At 36.3% G+C, this 18920-nt stretch overlaps 1 protein-coding gene across 1 annotated transcript in view; it reads left to right on the forward strand.

The window, feature by feature from the left end:
• LOC126780252 (neuroligin-1-like) overlaps positions 1 to 18920 on the forward strand; it is a 66438-nt gene that overhangs the window by 31450 nt on the left and 16068 nt on the right. The window contains exons 2-4 of the mRNA XM_050504564.1: positions 17565 to 17623; positions 17713 to 18053; positions 18164 to 18381. Of these exons, the coding sequence (XP_050360521.1) occupies positions 17863 to 18053; positions 18164 to 18381 (409 nt within the window). The 5' untranslated portion in view covers positions 17565 to 17623; positions 17713 to 17862. The remainder of the gene's footprint in view (positions 1 to 17564; positions 17624 to 17712; positions 18054 to 18163; positions 18382 to 18920) is intronic.

Below are 18920 nucleotides of genomic sequence, written 5' to 3' on the forward strand. Positions count from 1 at the left end.
ATCAAAGAACGAATTCCTATCTCTATAAATATTACTTTGCATACCACTTAACTTTGCATAATTAGAGGTTTTGTATATTAATACCTAAAGATATTCATCCAGCGAAATTTGCCTTTATTTTATAATATGCTGAGTATAACAGGATTGAAGTATTAATATTGATATTCAAATGTTTATAATGAAGATATAGTGATATATAAATTTACTGGTGGTAGGGCTTTGTGCAAGCTCGTCTGGGTAGTTACCACCCACTCATCAGATATTTTTTTAGATATTCTAATGCAAAACAGCAGCACTTGGTATTGTTGTGTTACGGTTTGAAGGGTGAGTGAGGAAGTGTAATTACAGATACAAGAGACATAACATTTTAGTTCCCAAGATTGGTGGCCATTGGCGATGTGAGCGATGGTTAACATTTCTTATAATGCTAATGTCTATGGGCGTTTGGTGACCACTTACCATCAGGAGGCCCATATGCTCGTCCACTTACCTATACACTATATAAAAAAGTTCCAACCTGACAAACTTAATATAGTATTCGTTTTTTTTTTCGAATTTCATAACTTGTAAATTAATTTGAAGTGAGGTGTATTAGAATTTTTTGAAAATTCAAATCATAACTTGTTGTAGATAGGTTGCTATTATATTTATAATGTTATTTTAAAATGTTAAATTTACAAAATTTGATTGTTAAAACAGATAATAGCGCTTAAAATTTTAAAGTTAAACTTAAATAGAAAGGTTTTGAGATTTGTTCGAATGAAGAACACTATAGATACGAGTTAAATTTGACATTTTGTGCCTATCTTTGTAAGGGTCGAAACGATTTAGACTGGCTTTGGTAAATTGATTTTATGTGTATTGCGGACTTAGCCTTTCACTGCTGTATCGGTGTCCGAGCTTCGGGAATATTTCGACTTTAGTGAAATAGTTTTAGTTTTTAGATAAACTGTTTACTGTTAGCCGGCTCGTAACATGAACCCGAGGCATTATCATTTATCTGTTCCAGATATTACCATGTTGCTCGATTGGAAGTAGTTTTATGAGCTTGTGTGTACGATTATATAACAAAAATATTCTGACGTTTGATATGAACATTATAAAACATTTTATACCATAAGCCGGTATTAAAGCAGTGTGGTGAAGTTCCTAAACCTTCTCTTTGAAAGTAGATGAGATCTTTGCACAGCAGGTAGACATTTTTATGCCGTTACCTTTTACTTTTATATAAAATGTTATAAGGCATTTAATATATTTTTTAACAGTTAGTCAATCAGATAAAGATAGCTGACGTTATAGTGTAAGAATAATTTCGCGAAGGCCTTTTCAGAAACCCATAAAGTGGGTAACCATCGAAACAAATACTCTTATACATGATATACGGTGTCGGGTTTCCCCTCAACGTTTGGCAACACATCAACTCTGCACACATGAACGAAATGATATAATGTTTTTATTTTTATCGCATTCAATTCCCTACTTTGTTGAAATGTGAAGTATGTACTAAGGTCACTCACATTCTTTAATCATATTAATACCGTATGGCAGATATTGGATATCGCTTACCAATAATTTATTCTGTAACACTACATTAATTCTAACAATCCTCGTAAACTAAGGGAAATGGAACAGAGGATCTGGTGATGAGAGTGGGTCGGCGAGATAATCTAGTTTATTGAACGGAAAGTCAGAGGGTGCTCGAGTCGGCGAGAGTCGAACCAGCACTAATAGCCTCACATTTCTTCGTACAAGCCTCTCGATCTGACAGATGATAGAGAACGACTCCCTTATCCCTTATGAGACAAGAGCCGACAATTGTTTTCTTGTCCGCCCGCTATTGCCAATTACTATTTATTACATTTCCATCTTAAACGATTTATTTATCTGTTGAAGAAAGAGAATAAGAAAAAATAATAAATGTAATAATAATATGTAAGAGCTATATCATTTTTATACTTCAAGAATATGTTTTCGAAATATGGAAGATCATTGCTTAATATATAAGCAAGGACCTCTTAGTAATAATAGTAGAAATAATTTAAATTTATTATTACTGTTTAAATTTCCTTTACAGTTTGTCCCACGCATATGTTGCTGTTTGTTATTTATTTTTCAAAGATGATTACAGGAACTTAGGGTTTTATTTTAGATCCTATGTTTGAAGGCTTACTATCGGTGTATGCTTTATACTTCTTACTGTGCCACACACCATGACAACTCACCATGATCAACTCATGGCTATTAGCTCATCTGCTTTAACAATTTGTTTTTAATTTCAAAGCTTTATCGCCCTATACAATATACATAAAAGAGAATATTGAATTTTGAATATTCACTAAAACTAGATATTTGAAATATAATGTGACTACATGACTTCACTAAAAAGATAAATAATACATAACACGACAGTTCAATTATAATTATGTTATTTCATTCTTGTTCATAGAACGCATGAGAAAGTCTTTCCACATATTCCATGAATAAATTTGCATAGAGAAGAATATTTTGAAACTACGCATTGAAAATAATGTTGCCAGCATTAAAACGTCAAGTCTCGAGTGCAATCAAGTTTATCAAATCTCTTTGAAAGGATATTCTTTCTATATTCGGAATTAATTTCACGAGTCAATGGGGAAAATGGAATAGCTTATTTTCGTGTTAACAAATAAAAGTGATCTTGTAAAAGATGGCTGATTAATGACCTGTCAATGTCCAATCGTTAATTATTTATGCAAAAAGAAAATCGCGATTTATGCTTATGAATACTACTTTTTGTTATAGATACGATGAAAATTAACGAATTTTACATATTTCGATAGAACAAAACAAATTAATGAATAAAAAATATACTGTTTTTAAATTATTTGGATTATTTAATATGTAATGTCATTTTGGACAGAAGTTATAAACAAATGTACAGTAACATGTTATCTAGCTGAAGAGTTTGTTTGAAGGTGTCAGGATCTACCACCCTGTTAAAAAATAACTACCACTAGATAGCCCATTTATTAAGATCATTAAAAAAAATAGACTATATAACTTCTTTTTGTTATGTTAAGCAGTAAAGCTTAACGCGAATGAAACTGCGCAGAGCAACTAGTTCATACTTTTTATAATAGAGCTTTTACTTGTAGCTCTGGTTGTGTGTTTAAGTTTTATGTTGCCTCTGGATACCTTACAACAACTTCGTAAGTGGCCGGGGTAATAATGTTGTATATTTATTTACGTCCTCAAATTATAAATACGTCAACTGCTCGTGAAACTTTAAAGGCTACAAAAACCTTGGCTTACGCGCTTTTTTAATATAGTTGGAATAATTTAGTTATAATTGAAATTACCTTAATTGAATTTTTTTGTTGTTATTTCTGATGTGAAACGTCTACTGCATGTATAACCCATTCTTATATTGTAACGGCAAGCGTCATGAAACTCTCTTATGCTGTCATTCCCCCTTCCGTCGCCGCTCTCTATTCCCCTGTGTGTGTAGCGCAAATACCGTATTCTTCGTTTTCACTTTATGTTTATTTATTGGTTTTCTTCAATTATAGTTATACTATCAATTTCAATGATTAACATGTGCTAGCGCCTCTGGGTGACCACATATTCCTATATTTAAAATTAGTGAATTGTGTTTTTATAAGATATTTTTAATGTACAAATATAATTGTAGTCATTCCATATGTTTTAACATTACGTGTTGGAAAAACTTTTGGGATAAAGATAATTTATCTTGGAGTGTGATCCCATTATTTGCACGTGCTACACAATAATCTATTGAGTAGTTTATAAAAAATATTAAGACAAACGTTATGCCCTAATATGTTACAATATTGTATATTAGCATATACATAGTTTTAGTTTAAAATACATACAAATTCGACCTCAAACAACGGTTTTATAAATCCATATTATACAGATACTTTAAAATACTGTCTATAATAACTATCTCGCTGGTCTTTTGATCAGCTTATGAGATTGGACCAATAAATGGTTTGGTCGTTTTCTGTGAAAAAAATCTCAGTTAGGAGTTAGAAAGTTCACAGTTATACATTTTATGCTTAGGAAAGTACGGTCCTAGTAGTAAACTGATTTCTCTCAAATACTGAATATTGAACCATCGGAATATGAACTTGACGGATTAGAGTATACTCTTGTGTTTGCGTACACTCTTGTGCTAAATAAAATCTCCTGCGCAAGTAGAAAGTCCTTGTGATTGATCGCCGTGCAATAATCATCCAGGAGAAAATTATATTGTATATTTTATCAATAAATTCAGTATTAGTAAAGGAGTAAATATATTATAATATATTATTTTCTGATTACTTGACATCAGTCTCATGAGTATTAATTGTAACCTAAACTACATTAATTAGTAGAATATCGCTATATATAATATTAAATTCCACGAAGACTAAGCTTATGTTAATCTTGTTAAACGTTAAATGTAAACTGTTACCCTATTATATTGCTATTAGCACTTTGTAACGTTATCATAATGTGAAAACATTAAACTTTGAGATAAGCTAACGATGAGTAGTAACAAATTTTGATTCTGTGGAGAGCTCAGCCGAGTTTTAGTACTAGAACAATAATTAAGGTCCTCTTTACAAGAAGTCTAACTCTAATAAAAACTAAATTAAATGATCGAACAAAGTTAATTCAAAAATGCGTTATTATATCATAAATAGTACTACTGGTGGTAGGGCTTTGTGCAAGCTCGTCTGGGTAGGTACCACCCACTCATCAGATATTCTACCGCAAAACAGCAATACTTGATATTGTTGTGTTCCGGTTTGAAGGGTGAGTGAGCCAGTGTAATTACAGGCACAAGGGACATAAAATCTTAGTTCCCAAGGTTGGTGGCGCATTGGCTATAAGCGATGGTTGACATTTCTTACAATGCCAATGTCTAAGGGCGTTTGGTGACCACTTACCATCAGGTGGCCCACCAATGCTCGTCCACCTTCCTATTCTATATAAAAAAAAATAGTATTAAGTTTGTTTCATTTCAAAGATGTCCTTATATACATATGTGTTTATATGACCACATTTAAATGTTTTGTTGTCCTTATATGAAAAGGAGAAATATAGTGTTATTCTCTACGGATCGATTACATGGAAGGTATGAATAAACTACGTTGTAACCTTCTTATAATAAAAAAATATAAAATCCTATCTTAGGGTTCCACTTTATTTTTCTAAGGATATTTTGTATTTTTTGTCATATATATAGCTTAGGTTGTTCATATTCAGTTATTCAGGATTTTGCCGTTAATATGTACTTACAGATAATCGACTTATACATTATTTATAAGTCTCGACAAAAATCAAAGAATACAAATAATAATACGGAGATATATTGCGTTCATATTATACCAAGCGAAGGTTCATTAAAGAAGATTTCAATAATTACTATAATAATTAAACCAATATTTCATGTCATTTATACACATAAACAATAACAGTATAGATGATATAAAAATAAAAGTCAAAACTAAGCCGCCATATCTAACGAATATTCATGTTTGTCCTTTATTTCTTATTAAAACTATTACATTTAGGAGTGTCTTAAAGTGAATTCGCAAGTTACGTACATTGTCGTCACAGGAGTGAGTTAACAGAGAGGTTTAGTACAAGAATGATTGTCTCTTTCATTAATATTCCATTAGTGTCGTACACAGCCGCGATGCATTGTGCTCCACATCCGCAACATCCGCCCCGTCGCACCTTATCAACGGGAAAGGGATCTTGGGCGAGCGTCACAGAATGAATCTCGGAGATGGACTAGAGTTTCATTACAATTTCCTATGCAAATCAGAGTAGCACTTAGCTCCAGATAGCTAAATGGGATCGTTCTTTTATGGTTACGTCATTATACTTCTTATTTTATTCCTTATCTTTTAATAAAAGGGGTTTTATTCATATTTCAATGTCAGCTTTTAGATGACAATATTTAAATCAATTATCTTTTTGTAAAAAAGAATACTTTTGGAAAAAAGTTACGTCAAGCAGAATACTAAGGCTTACTACAAGATTCGATCAAAACCGATACTCATAAAGAAGAATAATAATTATAGAATTTCAATTCGAAGTGAATTAAACATTTTTTTGATTGAGTATGATTTTTTAATATTATTGGTATTCAATGATAATTAAATTAATAGCACATACATTCATTTTTTATGTGTTATGAGAAAAAAAGAGTATATTTTTAAACAATTTAATTTAGATCTGGTGGAGGAAGATACACTCATATAAATCATTGATTTAACCGAGGTGTCATTATATTACCATCGTATGTGTATAGCAGCCTACGGTTCTTCGGCAAACTATGCAATGTTACTCAATTTTGTCTCTCCCACTTTAAATATTGTTAATTAGGCCACAAGCAAAATATTTTGTGATCCAATAAAGGTATCTATTTTGTAGATGAAAATTTAGATTCCAGAAAAATGGTAGTAATCGTATAAAACTCATAAAAAACACGGAGACAAAACAATTCAAGTTATGAACTGATAAGTTAGGTTTTATGTCATAAGTACTAGGCAAGCGTGCTACATTAGGCAATCGTGCTACACCCTAGACCGTGTCGATGCTTAACATCAGGCAAATCAACGGTCAAACGCTGGCTTATTAATTGTAAAAAAAATGGTAAAAAATTTGCTTTTGATTAATTTGCCCAGCGCGGCGAGTATGGGCAAACCACCTCCCTAAATGGCAGATGCGCCCAAAAAAAGGCCCCCAGTTACCGGCAAGCCCGCTAGGCCCGACCAAGGTAGCGGTCGCGGTATCGGCAGGGCAGGGGGTGCTAAGAATCACCGGTTCACGGCAGGCTACCGTATAAAACGACTGAAAATGGCAACGTATAATGGACGCTCGATGAGGCTGGACCATCACCTCGCCGAATTAGAAGTAGAGTTAAGTCATATAAACTGGCATATACTGGGGTTATCTGAAGTCCGAAGACAGGGGGAGGACACGATAACTCTAGAGTCCGGTAACTTACTCTACTTCCGCGAAGGTGATAACCTCTCCCAGGGTGGTGTCGGTTTTCTAGTCAAAAAGGATCTCATTAGCAGCATTGTGGAAATCAGTAGTGTGTCGAACCGGGTAGCGTACCTTGTCCTAAAACTTTCCGACAGGTACTCCCTGAAGGTTGTACAGGTATATGCGCCAACTTCGACATACTCTGATGATGTGGTCGAAGCGATGTACGAGGACATCGCAAAGGCCCTCAACGACACCTCGAGGGCCCACTACAATGTTGTTATGGGAGACTTTAATGCTAAAGTGGGAGTACAAGATAGCGGTGAATCGAAAGTCGGACCTTACGGCTTGGGCTGCAGAAATCACAGGGGGCAAATGCTGGTAAACTTTCTCGAAGCGCAGGGGCTGTTTTTGATGAATTCTTTCTTTCAAAAGAAGCCTCAGAGGAGGTGGAACTGGCGAAGCCCCGATAACGTGACAAGGAACGAGATAGACTTTATCATCTCGAATAAAAGGCACATATTTAGAGATGTTTCAGTGATCAACAGGTTTAATACCGGAAGTGATCACCGCTTGGTTCGAGGCACTCTAAATATCAACTTAAAAGCCGAAAGATCGAGAATGATGAGGTCTACTCTCCGACCTACCATGCTCCAAGCTGCTCAAGGCTCCGAAAAGTTCCAAATGGAACTTCAAAATCAATTCACCGCGTTGGAAACCATAAGCAGCATTGATGAGAGAACCGACACGCTGGTCAAAATACTGCAAAACACATCCCGCAAGTGTTTTCCGCCACAGAGAAGAGACAACGCACCAAAACTCTCTGCTGAGGCACTCGAGCTCATGAGAAAACGACGAGAACTACCATCGTTTTTGTCAGATAAGGCCTTAAACCGAACAATAAAAACGCTGACGCGACGCGATCTCCGACGCTCCGATACCCGTGCCATCAAGGCTGCGATTGAGCAAAATCGGGGATCGAAAGTGTTCGCTCGCAAGTTTGGGAGGCCGCGTCTGACAAAACTTAAAACTGAAAATGGTGGGGTCGTTACCTCTAGGCCTGAGATTATCGGAGAAGTAGAGAGGTTTTATGGGCAGTTGTTCTCTTCAAGATCGGATAAACCCATGGGAATCAGTATTGATGACCAGCGCGCCCCTCTTATGCGCCATTACTCCGAGGAGCTCCCGGTCGTTGACCAAGGAGAGATTAGGGCGGCTCTAGAACAGCTTAAAAACAACAAATCTCCGGGAGATGACGGAATCACAACAGAGTTGCTTAAGGCAGGCGGGACTCCGGTCCTGAAAGAGCTAGCAAGCCTCTTTAATTCCGTCATCCAACATGGCAAGACCCCGGAAACGTGGAGCGGGAGTGAGGTGGTACTGTTTTTCAAGAAAGGTGATAAAACCCTCTTGAAAAACTACAGACCAATCTCCCTCCTGAGTCACGTGTCTAAGCTGTTCTCAAGAGTCGTCACGAACCGTCTCGCCAGACGACTTGACGAGTTCCAGCCCCCAGAGCAAGCTGGCTTTCGATCAGGCTACAGCACCGTGGACCACATCCATACTGTTCGGCAGATTGTGCAGAAGACTGAAGAGTACAATCAGCCGCTGTGTATGGCATTTGTGGACTACGAGAAAGCCTTCGACTCCATCGAAACCTGGGCAGTGCTCGACTCATTGCAGAGATGTCATATCGATTGGAGATATATCGAGGTACTGAGATGTCTGTACAACGCCGCTACAATGACTGTCCACATCCAGGACTGTAAGACGAAGGCGATCCAATTGCGCAGAGGGGTGAGACAGGGGGATGTAATATCCCCGAAACTGTTCACCAACGCGTTGGAAGACGTTTTCAAAACGCTGGATTGGACTAGGTATGGAGTCAATGTAAACGGCGAGTACATCTCACACCTTCGATTTGCCGACGATATCGTCATCATAGCAGAGTCGCTGGAACAACTCACCGAAATGCTGCGTAGCCTAGGCGAGTCTTCCCGGTGTGTCGGTCTCGGCACTTGGACAAGACCAAGGTCATGTTCAATAGGCATGTCGTGCCGGGACCGATATACGTCGAGGGGAAACCTCTCGAAGTTGTTAGTGAATATACCTACCTAGGACAGATTATACAAATCGGTAGGAACAACTTCGAGAAGGAAGCCGATCGAAGAATTCGCTTGGGATGGGCAGCATTTGGCAACCTTCGTCAAGTCCTCAAGTCGTCTATACCGCAATGTTTGAAGACGAAAGTCTTCAACCAATGCGTCTTACCTGCCATGACATACGGTGCCGAAACGTGGACACTAACTGCGGGACTAGTCCACAAATTCAAAGTCGCTCAGCGTGCTATGGAGCGAGCTATGCTCGGAGTATCTTTGAAGGATAAGATCAGAAATGAGATTATCCGGAAAAGAACCGGAGTCACCGACATAGCTTGCAAAATTAGCAGGCTGAAGTGGCAGTGGGCTGGTCACGTATGTCGTAGGACCGATGGCCGTTGGAGCAGACGAGTCCTAGAGTGGAGACCGCGAATCGGCAAGCGCAGCGTAGGGCGCCCTCCAGCCAGGTGGACCGACGACCTTAAGAAGGTGGCGGGCACCAACTGGATGCGGAAGGCGGAGGACAGGGAGCTTTGGCGCACCTTGGGAGAGGCCTATGTTCAGCAGTGGACAACGATTGGCTGTTGATTGATTGATTGATTATTATTTTTACGAGTAATTAAACGAAATGTAAATACGAGCAGTAATATAGTAAAATAAAAGCAATACTGTGAAAACTGTAAAGTGATTAGGTCGTAATTTTAAATATTATACGTGGCAATTCGTCACTACAGGTGTCGTAACGTATCAAGTCTTCCCGTACACTGAAATAAATTAAATTTATTTTACTAAAAATATCACGAAGCTAGTATAAGAAAAGTTATTGGCCGGTGTAGCCATTTTATATCCGTCCGATTCGTCACATCAAAGTAATTTTCAAAGAGAATATAGAATAAATAAATGGTTAATAAAAAATCCGCAGTTGAAAATGCCGAGACAAACAAACTACGCAAATATTTTTAGCACTAATTACTTATTTGTGCTCTTTGCTGTTGAAGCACTTTGAATTATAGTAGAAAAACATACCACGCCGTCTTATTGCCTACAATGTTGATGGAATTCTGTTTCATTTTTGCAAAAAAGAATCGAAATTGCGATTCAAATAGGAAATGCTATTAGCATTCTTGACACCATTCCTTACGGTCATGATTTGTACAGAAGCTATTTTAATTGTTTTTACATATCCAAGTCCTAAATGTAAATAAATCTTATCGTAAATAACAGAATGTATAGCAATAGTTATTCATTGCAGACATACGAATCTCTAAGCTAATTAGATAAAATAAAATTAATGTAATGATCTTTTGGTATATTTCGAGCAATAGACATCAAATAGTATAAAACAGTTTTGTCAAAATGTTAAATAATAATAATAATCATCATCATATATTTCAGATTAAAAAATCCATATAATTCATTAGTTACAATTTACTTAGTTTATGTTAGTAGATACAAATTATATAAAATTATTTGAAGTTAAATTAAATTTATGATCAAATAAAATAAAAATAAAAAAAAATTAAAGTAACATTTATTATATTCATCCGAATACTTTCTTAGCACTCTGAGTGATAGAATTTTATTGTTGTGTTTCTCGACCAAAAATAAACACTTTTTCTGGAAATTCGTTGAGAGTTTATTTTTGACTTTTGTATCTAATAATATAGATATATATATAATAATAATGTCCTCCAGACCGATTTCGGCCACGGCGGCCAATCTTAAGAGAGATTAGCTAACTACGCAGAAGATATTATAGTGCACAAGTGTGTGCGCAAACACAGGTGCCCTCTCTATTATATTATTTCCTTAACTCTCATAATCCGACACGACCGGAAAGAGTTCAGGCGCAGGACCAACGGCTTTATGTGCTTTCCGAAGCACGGGAGTGTACACATTACCAACTTCCAGACTCCGGGTTGGTACTAAGAATTTTCTTACAGGAAAACCCAATAACTTTTTATTGGCCCGACCTGGGAATTGAACCCAGGACCTACGAGTCTGCGGCCTTATATCAAGCCACTGGACCAACGTGGCAGTCAATCGAGGTATATATATATATATATATATATATATATACATTTAAAAATTACATATATTGATTGAGTTTATCACTTACCCCGAAGCCTGCAGCTATCTTTGAAGTGCTTTGTGATGGATCCGGTCCCACAGTAGCCTTTAATTCTTCATTTTCCACTTTGGTCTCCGGCCGTCCACGGGGTTGGTTCTGAAGGTCGAAATTTCCAGAACGAAATGTTTCCCTCCCTCTGTGGTACTCCGCTGGTGATGCAAAGCAAAATCGCCATGCTGGGGATTGACGTTCGCTGCGACCTTAGTCCAAGGGATTACATCGAGGCTGTTATAAAAACAGCTTCACGGAAACTCGGAGTTCTGAACAAGGTGCGGCGATTTTTCACGCCACAACAACTGTGCCTGCTGTACAAAACACAGGTACGGTCTTGCGTGGAATATTGCTCGCACCTTTGGGATGGCTCCGCTAAGTACCTACTTGAGGCCTTGGACCGGTTGCAGCGACGTGCCGTACGCATTATTGGCGACGTAAAGGTCACAAACACCCTTGAACCTTTACAATTGCGTCGTGAGATAGCAGCACTGAGCGCTTTCTATCGACTGTATCACGGCGAGTGCTCTGAGGAATTATTCTCTCTAATTCCTGCTTCCCCCTTCCTTCTTAAGTCCACGCGAGCTGGTTCTCGATGTCACCGCCTAACTGTGACATCAATTCCATCGCGAACAAAGAAATTTGGCAACTCCTTTCTTTGTCGCACTTCCAAAAAATTGAATTCCTTACCAGCTCACGTGTTCCCCTCCTCTTACAACCCGGGTTCCTTCAAACGAGGCGTGAAGAGGCATCTTGCGGGCCGGCAAGGCGAAGGCGGCTAGTGCAGAACGTTTTTCCCGTCTGTACTGGCCGTCGTCGCGTTTGGACTCTACTACCACTTACCATCAGGTGGAGTAGAGTCATTTGCCCTCCCGGCGAATATAAAAAAAAAAAAAAGTTGAAACCAAAAACGCACCGTGCTTTCTTTTGTGACACCAGCGCCATACATATCATCAATCCTTCGAGCTGTTTCTGGTGCCTCGGTAGAATTCGTACTCGTAAATATACCGATATTTCATGTTTTCCATTGTGCGGTAATAAGCGACGCCAAAGAAAAAAATAATGAGGAAAAAACAAATGAATGACTGTTTTCAAAACTCGAATGTACCAGCTAAATGAATTTATAAATTTGAATTTGGAATTCTTTACCAAAGAGGAGATATTTCAGATCAAAGTGGTCAGTACGACAAAACGCTAATTTCATATGTAAGGACCATGCATTCTTTACTTTCTCACTTTCTTTGTCCGATGGGACGGAAATTTGGAATTCCTTAACAAGAAATATCAATATATATTATTTTAATTTTAATTATAGGAATATTTAACTAAGTTAGGTGATGCATAATTAGCACTCGTTGAACTTAGTTTTTATACGCCTTTTGATCTTTCCTTCAATTTCTATATCCTGACTCATTCTGAAGCTGGATTCAATTGATGATTATCGTATTAATTAGTATCTATTGTCTTTGTTGCTCGTATTTTTAAGGTTTTACATAAATTTGTTTAAATGAACGTATTTGGGACGTAATAAACAACGTTTCAACGTTGAAATAACAATTGTTTGCAAAATTGTTGCTAATTCAATAGGACGGAATTTGGGGAGGTAATTAGCTTGATGAAAATAAGTACGATAACCGAAGAAGTTTTTTTAAATTGTTGCTTTAGCCCAACACGATGGGCCCACAAATGTTGTTTAGATGATGATAAGTTACACAATATATTTTTTCTGATGTCGATAGCGAATAAAATTTCTGATGGCGAATGTCAAATAAATTATGTCAGTGCTTAACTAAACATCCGCTAAGCAATTTTATAAGTAAAAACATTCTAGTGAATTAACAGATATTATTTAAATTTAATTGAACATTAGTTATGCTACAATCAAATAGCCTAATATAATCGTCACTTATTTAAATTCGTAAATAAAATTTGTCATACGGCTTTAGAGTGAGTAGGTGAGCATAATTTACAAAAATATATTTTATACAAATATTGTTTGATAATTTGATTGCTTTTAGTTGCAAATTTGTTTGTATTTTAAATTGTCACAATGCCAAGTAATAGCACATTGCATACTGTGTAACGCATTTGGTGGAAAACACTACGGCAATTACATCCTTAGGAGGTAGTCTGTCATGACCGATCATCGTTTATGTTATGAAGACTTTGTGCGGTGTAAAGCAATTTATTTTGTGAACGGTCAGCCTAAGAGTGGCGCTGGCGTGGGAGACGGGCGATTGCCATTAAAACTCTGCGGCGGACTGGTAGTGATTGATGAAGGCAATCCGCCACTTGTCCGGCTGCGCTGCGCTCTGCGCGGCTTTTAATCGCTGTCTTCACTAGTTGATGTTATAAGAAATATTTTAACCGAATCTTTTAAGTTTCTTTCGGTCGAAATCCAGACGCAAGGCAATTTGATTTTATGACTTATTTATTTCATAAGCCGTTATTAATATTTATGATTGCTTCTTTATTTTTAATATTTACGTTAAAAATAAAAAGCAATATTTAAAACATTAATATTACTCGTCTTACTGTCATATAAAAATTGCGCTTAAAATGACAAACATTTACTGTGTGGCTTCATTTGTCGCTTTTGTAAAAACTTCTGTTTTTCAGATAAGTGATATTTTTATCAATAGACTTACTGCGGCAGGTTATATATAAATAATGTTAATAATAAAGTGAAGTATCGAAAGCAATTTTTTGCTATATTAAATTTGACTTTAACGTACGTCACCGTTCGTAATTTATGAAACATCTCATCCGTTCTCCGTTAGTGTTGTACCCATTACTTTAATTGGTTACAGGGTGAGCATGCGTTTCTCTTTAATGAAACCGCGGCATAACAAGTCTGTTGGTATTTATCAATTAAGTTACTCGAAATAAATTTCTACTCCTGCGTAATTAATGAACACTTTACAAACACCTGCGCGTTACACGACTTGGATTATCCAGCACATTTGATAATGGTGAACTTTGTTTAATAAGTCACTCGAATACCCGAACACGTGTTTTTATTAATACAACTAATTGTTGTTGTTAAATTGATTTGTAATATGGAAAAATTTATTTGGTATGAATACAATACGCAATGAAGCAAGTGAAGATATAAATAGTATGATGTTAATAGAACATATAAATATTATTGAAATAATATTTATAAGCGTTTTACTTTTTCTAGCTTGCATACGGTAAATGAACTTCGATCGTTTTGCTCTCGCCCCTTAAGTCTTAAGACTCTTTAAATCTCTTCGAAATTCCCCTTAAATAGCTTGATTGGTGGCTTGAGACTTTAAGCACCTTTGCCATGCCATGAGTATCTGGTTTATGTTTAAAAATTTGATTGATATTCTGATAAATTTATATTATACATTTCATAAAACGCTTACTAATAATATTATAAATATTTGTAAAGACTTTGCCAGATAACTTAAACGTCTCTCTGAATGTGTGAAATGGTTAAGTTTTGTATGCAGCAATATTAATATAATAAGAATTGCATCTCGTATTTTGAAAATAAATCTGTTAAAATCCGAGTGATTGATTACTACAGGCGAGCTTAGACCCGTACGGCGGGTAATCGGCGTGTTATCTTGAGCAGACTTGACACGCCTGGCACGATCAAACTGAAAAAGATTAACATGTTCACCACAAATTGATACCGACACATTAGCAAATCCTCTACTAAGATTTTAAACGCGCTCCTTAAAGCAATTAACTCTGGCATGTGAACTTTCTGAGGAGCGCTCGAGCTCGTACTCACTTTAAAATTGGCTACTACTGAAAGTTACCAAGTAAATATCGGCTTTGTTTCGGGCCAGTGGATATAGCGACAAAATTCTACGGTTACTTTGCCGGTAAAAGGAAAATTAGCGAATTAAGCTTAAAAACCATTTTAGAAATTCCTCGAAGGTTTTATTGTGTTAAATGCTTTTCTTTTCTATTTACTTAAGAAAAGGCGCGTATTTTGACTGAGATGACTGTAATACAATTCTCGTCTTTGACGCTTGTTTTTATTGTGGGCGGCCGCGATATTTACAGGCTTATTTGGTTACGCAAGCGCCCCGCAAAGAGAGCGAGGGTGATTGGACATCAATCACTGGCGTGACACGCAGAATCTATGTTGTCGTTTCACATTTTGCTGCACAGTCTGATAGCGCTGCTGATCTCCATATAAAAAAGCGTTGCTAAATAAATTTCTATTCATTCACGAAGTTATCACGGTTAAATACGTTTTTTGAGATGTATAAAGACGTTTCTTGACTAAAAGATCAAAAGGCTGTTATGGTTGTCACGATTTACTCATATAAGAATATTACTTTGATCATTTGTGAGTATCTCGTATGACGTATCAATTTTTATTTTAGTTACTTACGATATTTATACCGTTTTTTGCAGTTTATTTCATGTGAGAGAATTTGGCACACGTTCATAGAGTTCATATTTTATTAGATACAAAATCTATATCTTGTGTGAAGTTTGGTGAGGATTTGGTTTATTTATAGTTATCACATTCCTGAATAATAGTACAGTTACACATTTACCTATATTTTTAACAAATAATTTCATTTATTAGCCAAGGTGGGCTAGTGGTTAGAACGCGTGAATCTTAAGCGATGATCGTGGGTTCAAGCCCGGGCAAGCTTAATTTGTGTTTATAATTCATCTCGTGGTTGACGGTGAAGGAAAATATCGTGAGGAAACCTGCATGTGTCTGATTTCATTGAAATTATGCCACATGTGTATTCTACCAAACCGCATTGGAGCAGCGTGGTGGAATAAGCTCCAAACCTTCTCCTCAAAAGGGAGAGCAGGCCTTAGCCCAGCAGTGAGACATTAACAGGCTTTTACTGTACTGTTACTGTATTTCAAATATATATTTATCTAAAATAGGTAGGCACACTGGCAAATGGGTCACCTGATTAGAACTGTAAGAATTGTTAACGATCCTATACATCGTTATCAACCTTTGGGACAAATAATAAGATGTATATAAATGAGCTTGTATAATTAAAAACGATAATATAAGTCCATTTTGGCTTTGAAGATATATACATATATATCATAAAAGTAACAAAAAAAAACAGTCTAATTAGAGCTCTATACATTTTGAATTCTATGTTTGTAATATAAAAATAATAACATTCATGGTAGTTTGATTTTATCTTCATTAAATATATTTTATTCTGCTTTTTTATACATAAATTTGTAAAGTTTCACTATTTTATTCGAAATCAAACTAACTAAGTGCCGGAGTTTTTTCAAATTAATAAAGCAAAACTTTTATAAAAGGGAAAATGCAAATATTTTTAATTACGATCATTTGTTAAAGGTAGTCCAAGGTAAATAGAATTTAAATATTCCATCTAAGAAAGCTATAAAAGGTGCCTTAGTAATTATTCACCTATATATTAATAGTTGTTCAGTTTATAAAAATCTTATCTAGATTATTATGGTATAGAGGTCGAAAATACATTTTTGGAACATATTCTGTTCTCTCTTTACACGAAATTTGAAGGAATTAAATAGTATTCGTTAAGTTGGTCACTTATATGTAGTCATGTGGGCAGACAAAACCATAACAGGACGTTAAATTATTGACCAATTTAATTAAAGTAAACAGTTCTGCTAGTAAAAATTGTAAAAATGAATGTTAAAATTACAAAAACATATTTTGTAGCTCTACATTTTTCAAGTATCAAATGCGATAAAAACAGTAAATTAAGCCGTATCCATGTGGTCTGACGGATTTAATTGCGAAAGTTTGAGTGCAAATGCAATGTTTTATATATTACTGCCGAGGAATATTGCGCGTTGTAAGCTTATGTACTTAATTTAATTAATATTATGGGCCTCTAGCACATAAATCATTTTTTAACTTTATTTACCGAATATGTTTTAATTCGATTTTGAGTGGTTTATACTTTTAATTGTCAATTATATATATATACCTTTGTTATTAAGCTCCATAGAGCTTTCTTTTGCCCTGAGTATGGCACGTTTCGTTTTATGTAAGTATTGAATTACTGGTACGTAATAAGAGGAACAATCAAGAACACTGCAAGTTGTCTTTCTACTTTTGTATCGAAGCCGGCAAATTTTGTTTAAATATGCGACGTTGTTGTCATGTTTGTATTCCATTAAATTATACGAACGTTGGGTTAGGTTTGTTAAGGTAAACATTTTGCGCTACCTCCGCCATTGTTCCGCCAACCAGCGAACTCCAATGACATTTGATTAAAATTAATTACACAAATATTAACATAATAAGTTGTTTGTCCATTTATACATTGTCATATGAAGTAACTATTACTAATTATTAATTAATGTTAAATTTTTTTTTTATCTTGCAGAATAAACTAATGCTCCACATTCTAACGTATGACGTTATTGAGACGGAAAAATGATTTGGGTATGTTTATGATATACTAGATAGATCATAGATAAATATTAGCATTATGTTAATGATATTAACAGAATGTAACCGATATAATATAACAGTGGCCACGAGCGCGCGAGAAAGGTGTATTAGAATGAGCTGGTGGCGTATGGGGCGGTGTGCGTGCGCAGAACGGCGGGCCGCGTGATGCGCGGGAGCGCGCGCGTAGCCGGCGGCGCGACGCCCGCGCCCGCGCCCGCCCTGTGCGCGTGATGCGCGCGGACCTCGCCGCGCTCTACGCGTGGCTCGTCTGTTGCGCAGCCGCTCTGTCTACGCATAAATACAGCACGCGTGTGATTCGTACCAAGTACGGACCATTGCGCGGGATCGTAGTGCATTCGCATCCACAAGTGGAAGCCTACCTTGGCGTTCCCTACGCAACTCCACCACTAGGAAGTCTTAGGTAATTTAATGTAATTAATGCAATTCATAAAAATAGGGGTATAAATAAATGCAATATGCTTAATGGTTTCTTAAAAAAAACAATATAACATGTAACCCGTTACGTGTCAGATACATGCCGCCTGTGACACCATCACAGTGGCGTACGACTCGTTTGGCGGACGCGTTAGGATCCGCATGTCCGCAAGTGCCCCCTGCGGCCGGACCGCGTGAAGAAGCGTTGCTCATGCATCCGCGTGCTCGTATCCGTCAACTCGAGAGATTATTGCCCATGCTTGTGAACCAGAGCGAGGATTGTCTCTACGTGAACCTCTATGTACCTGTTAACGGTAAGCTTAAATCCTGGTTTCCCTAATAATCACGTTCCTTGTTTACAGTCAGCGCCTTTTTTTGTTTTTTTAATTCAGTCATTTTATTTATTTTATAGAAAATAATTATGATCACATTGTACGCATTAATAAAAAAATTACATAACATATTATAATCAATTAACTTTAATTTAAAGTTTTTGAAGCAAGTTCTCAATATCGATGTATACTTAATCTTATGGCTCGATAATATCAGATACACACAGGTTTAGTATTCGAGTTGCCGCATATTCCTATGATGCAGCTTTGAAAGGAATGTATGAATATTGCAAATTCAACACTTTTTTATAAATTAGGAGTCTGCGGCTAATATATTTTAGCTAATTATCTGTAATATCCGTGTCATAATTTTGTAATGTAGCCGTGTTTTCAATATGAAGATAAGTATAATTTTTTGTACGTTTAAATATACTAACTATGTCATTATTTTTTAATTTAATTTTTATTTAAATTCATTTTCTTAATTTGTGTTTTCAACTGATCTTGTGCTTGGTGGCGAC

Source organism: Nymphalis io, chromosome 3, assembly GCF_905147045.1.
Source record: "Nymphalis io chromosome 3, ilAglIoxx1.1, whole genome shotgun sequence".
In the NCBI taxonomy this organism is placed as follows: Eukaryota; Metazoa; Arthropoda; class Insecta; order Lepidoptera; family Nymphalidae; genus Nymphalis; species Nymphalis io.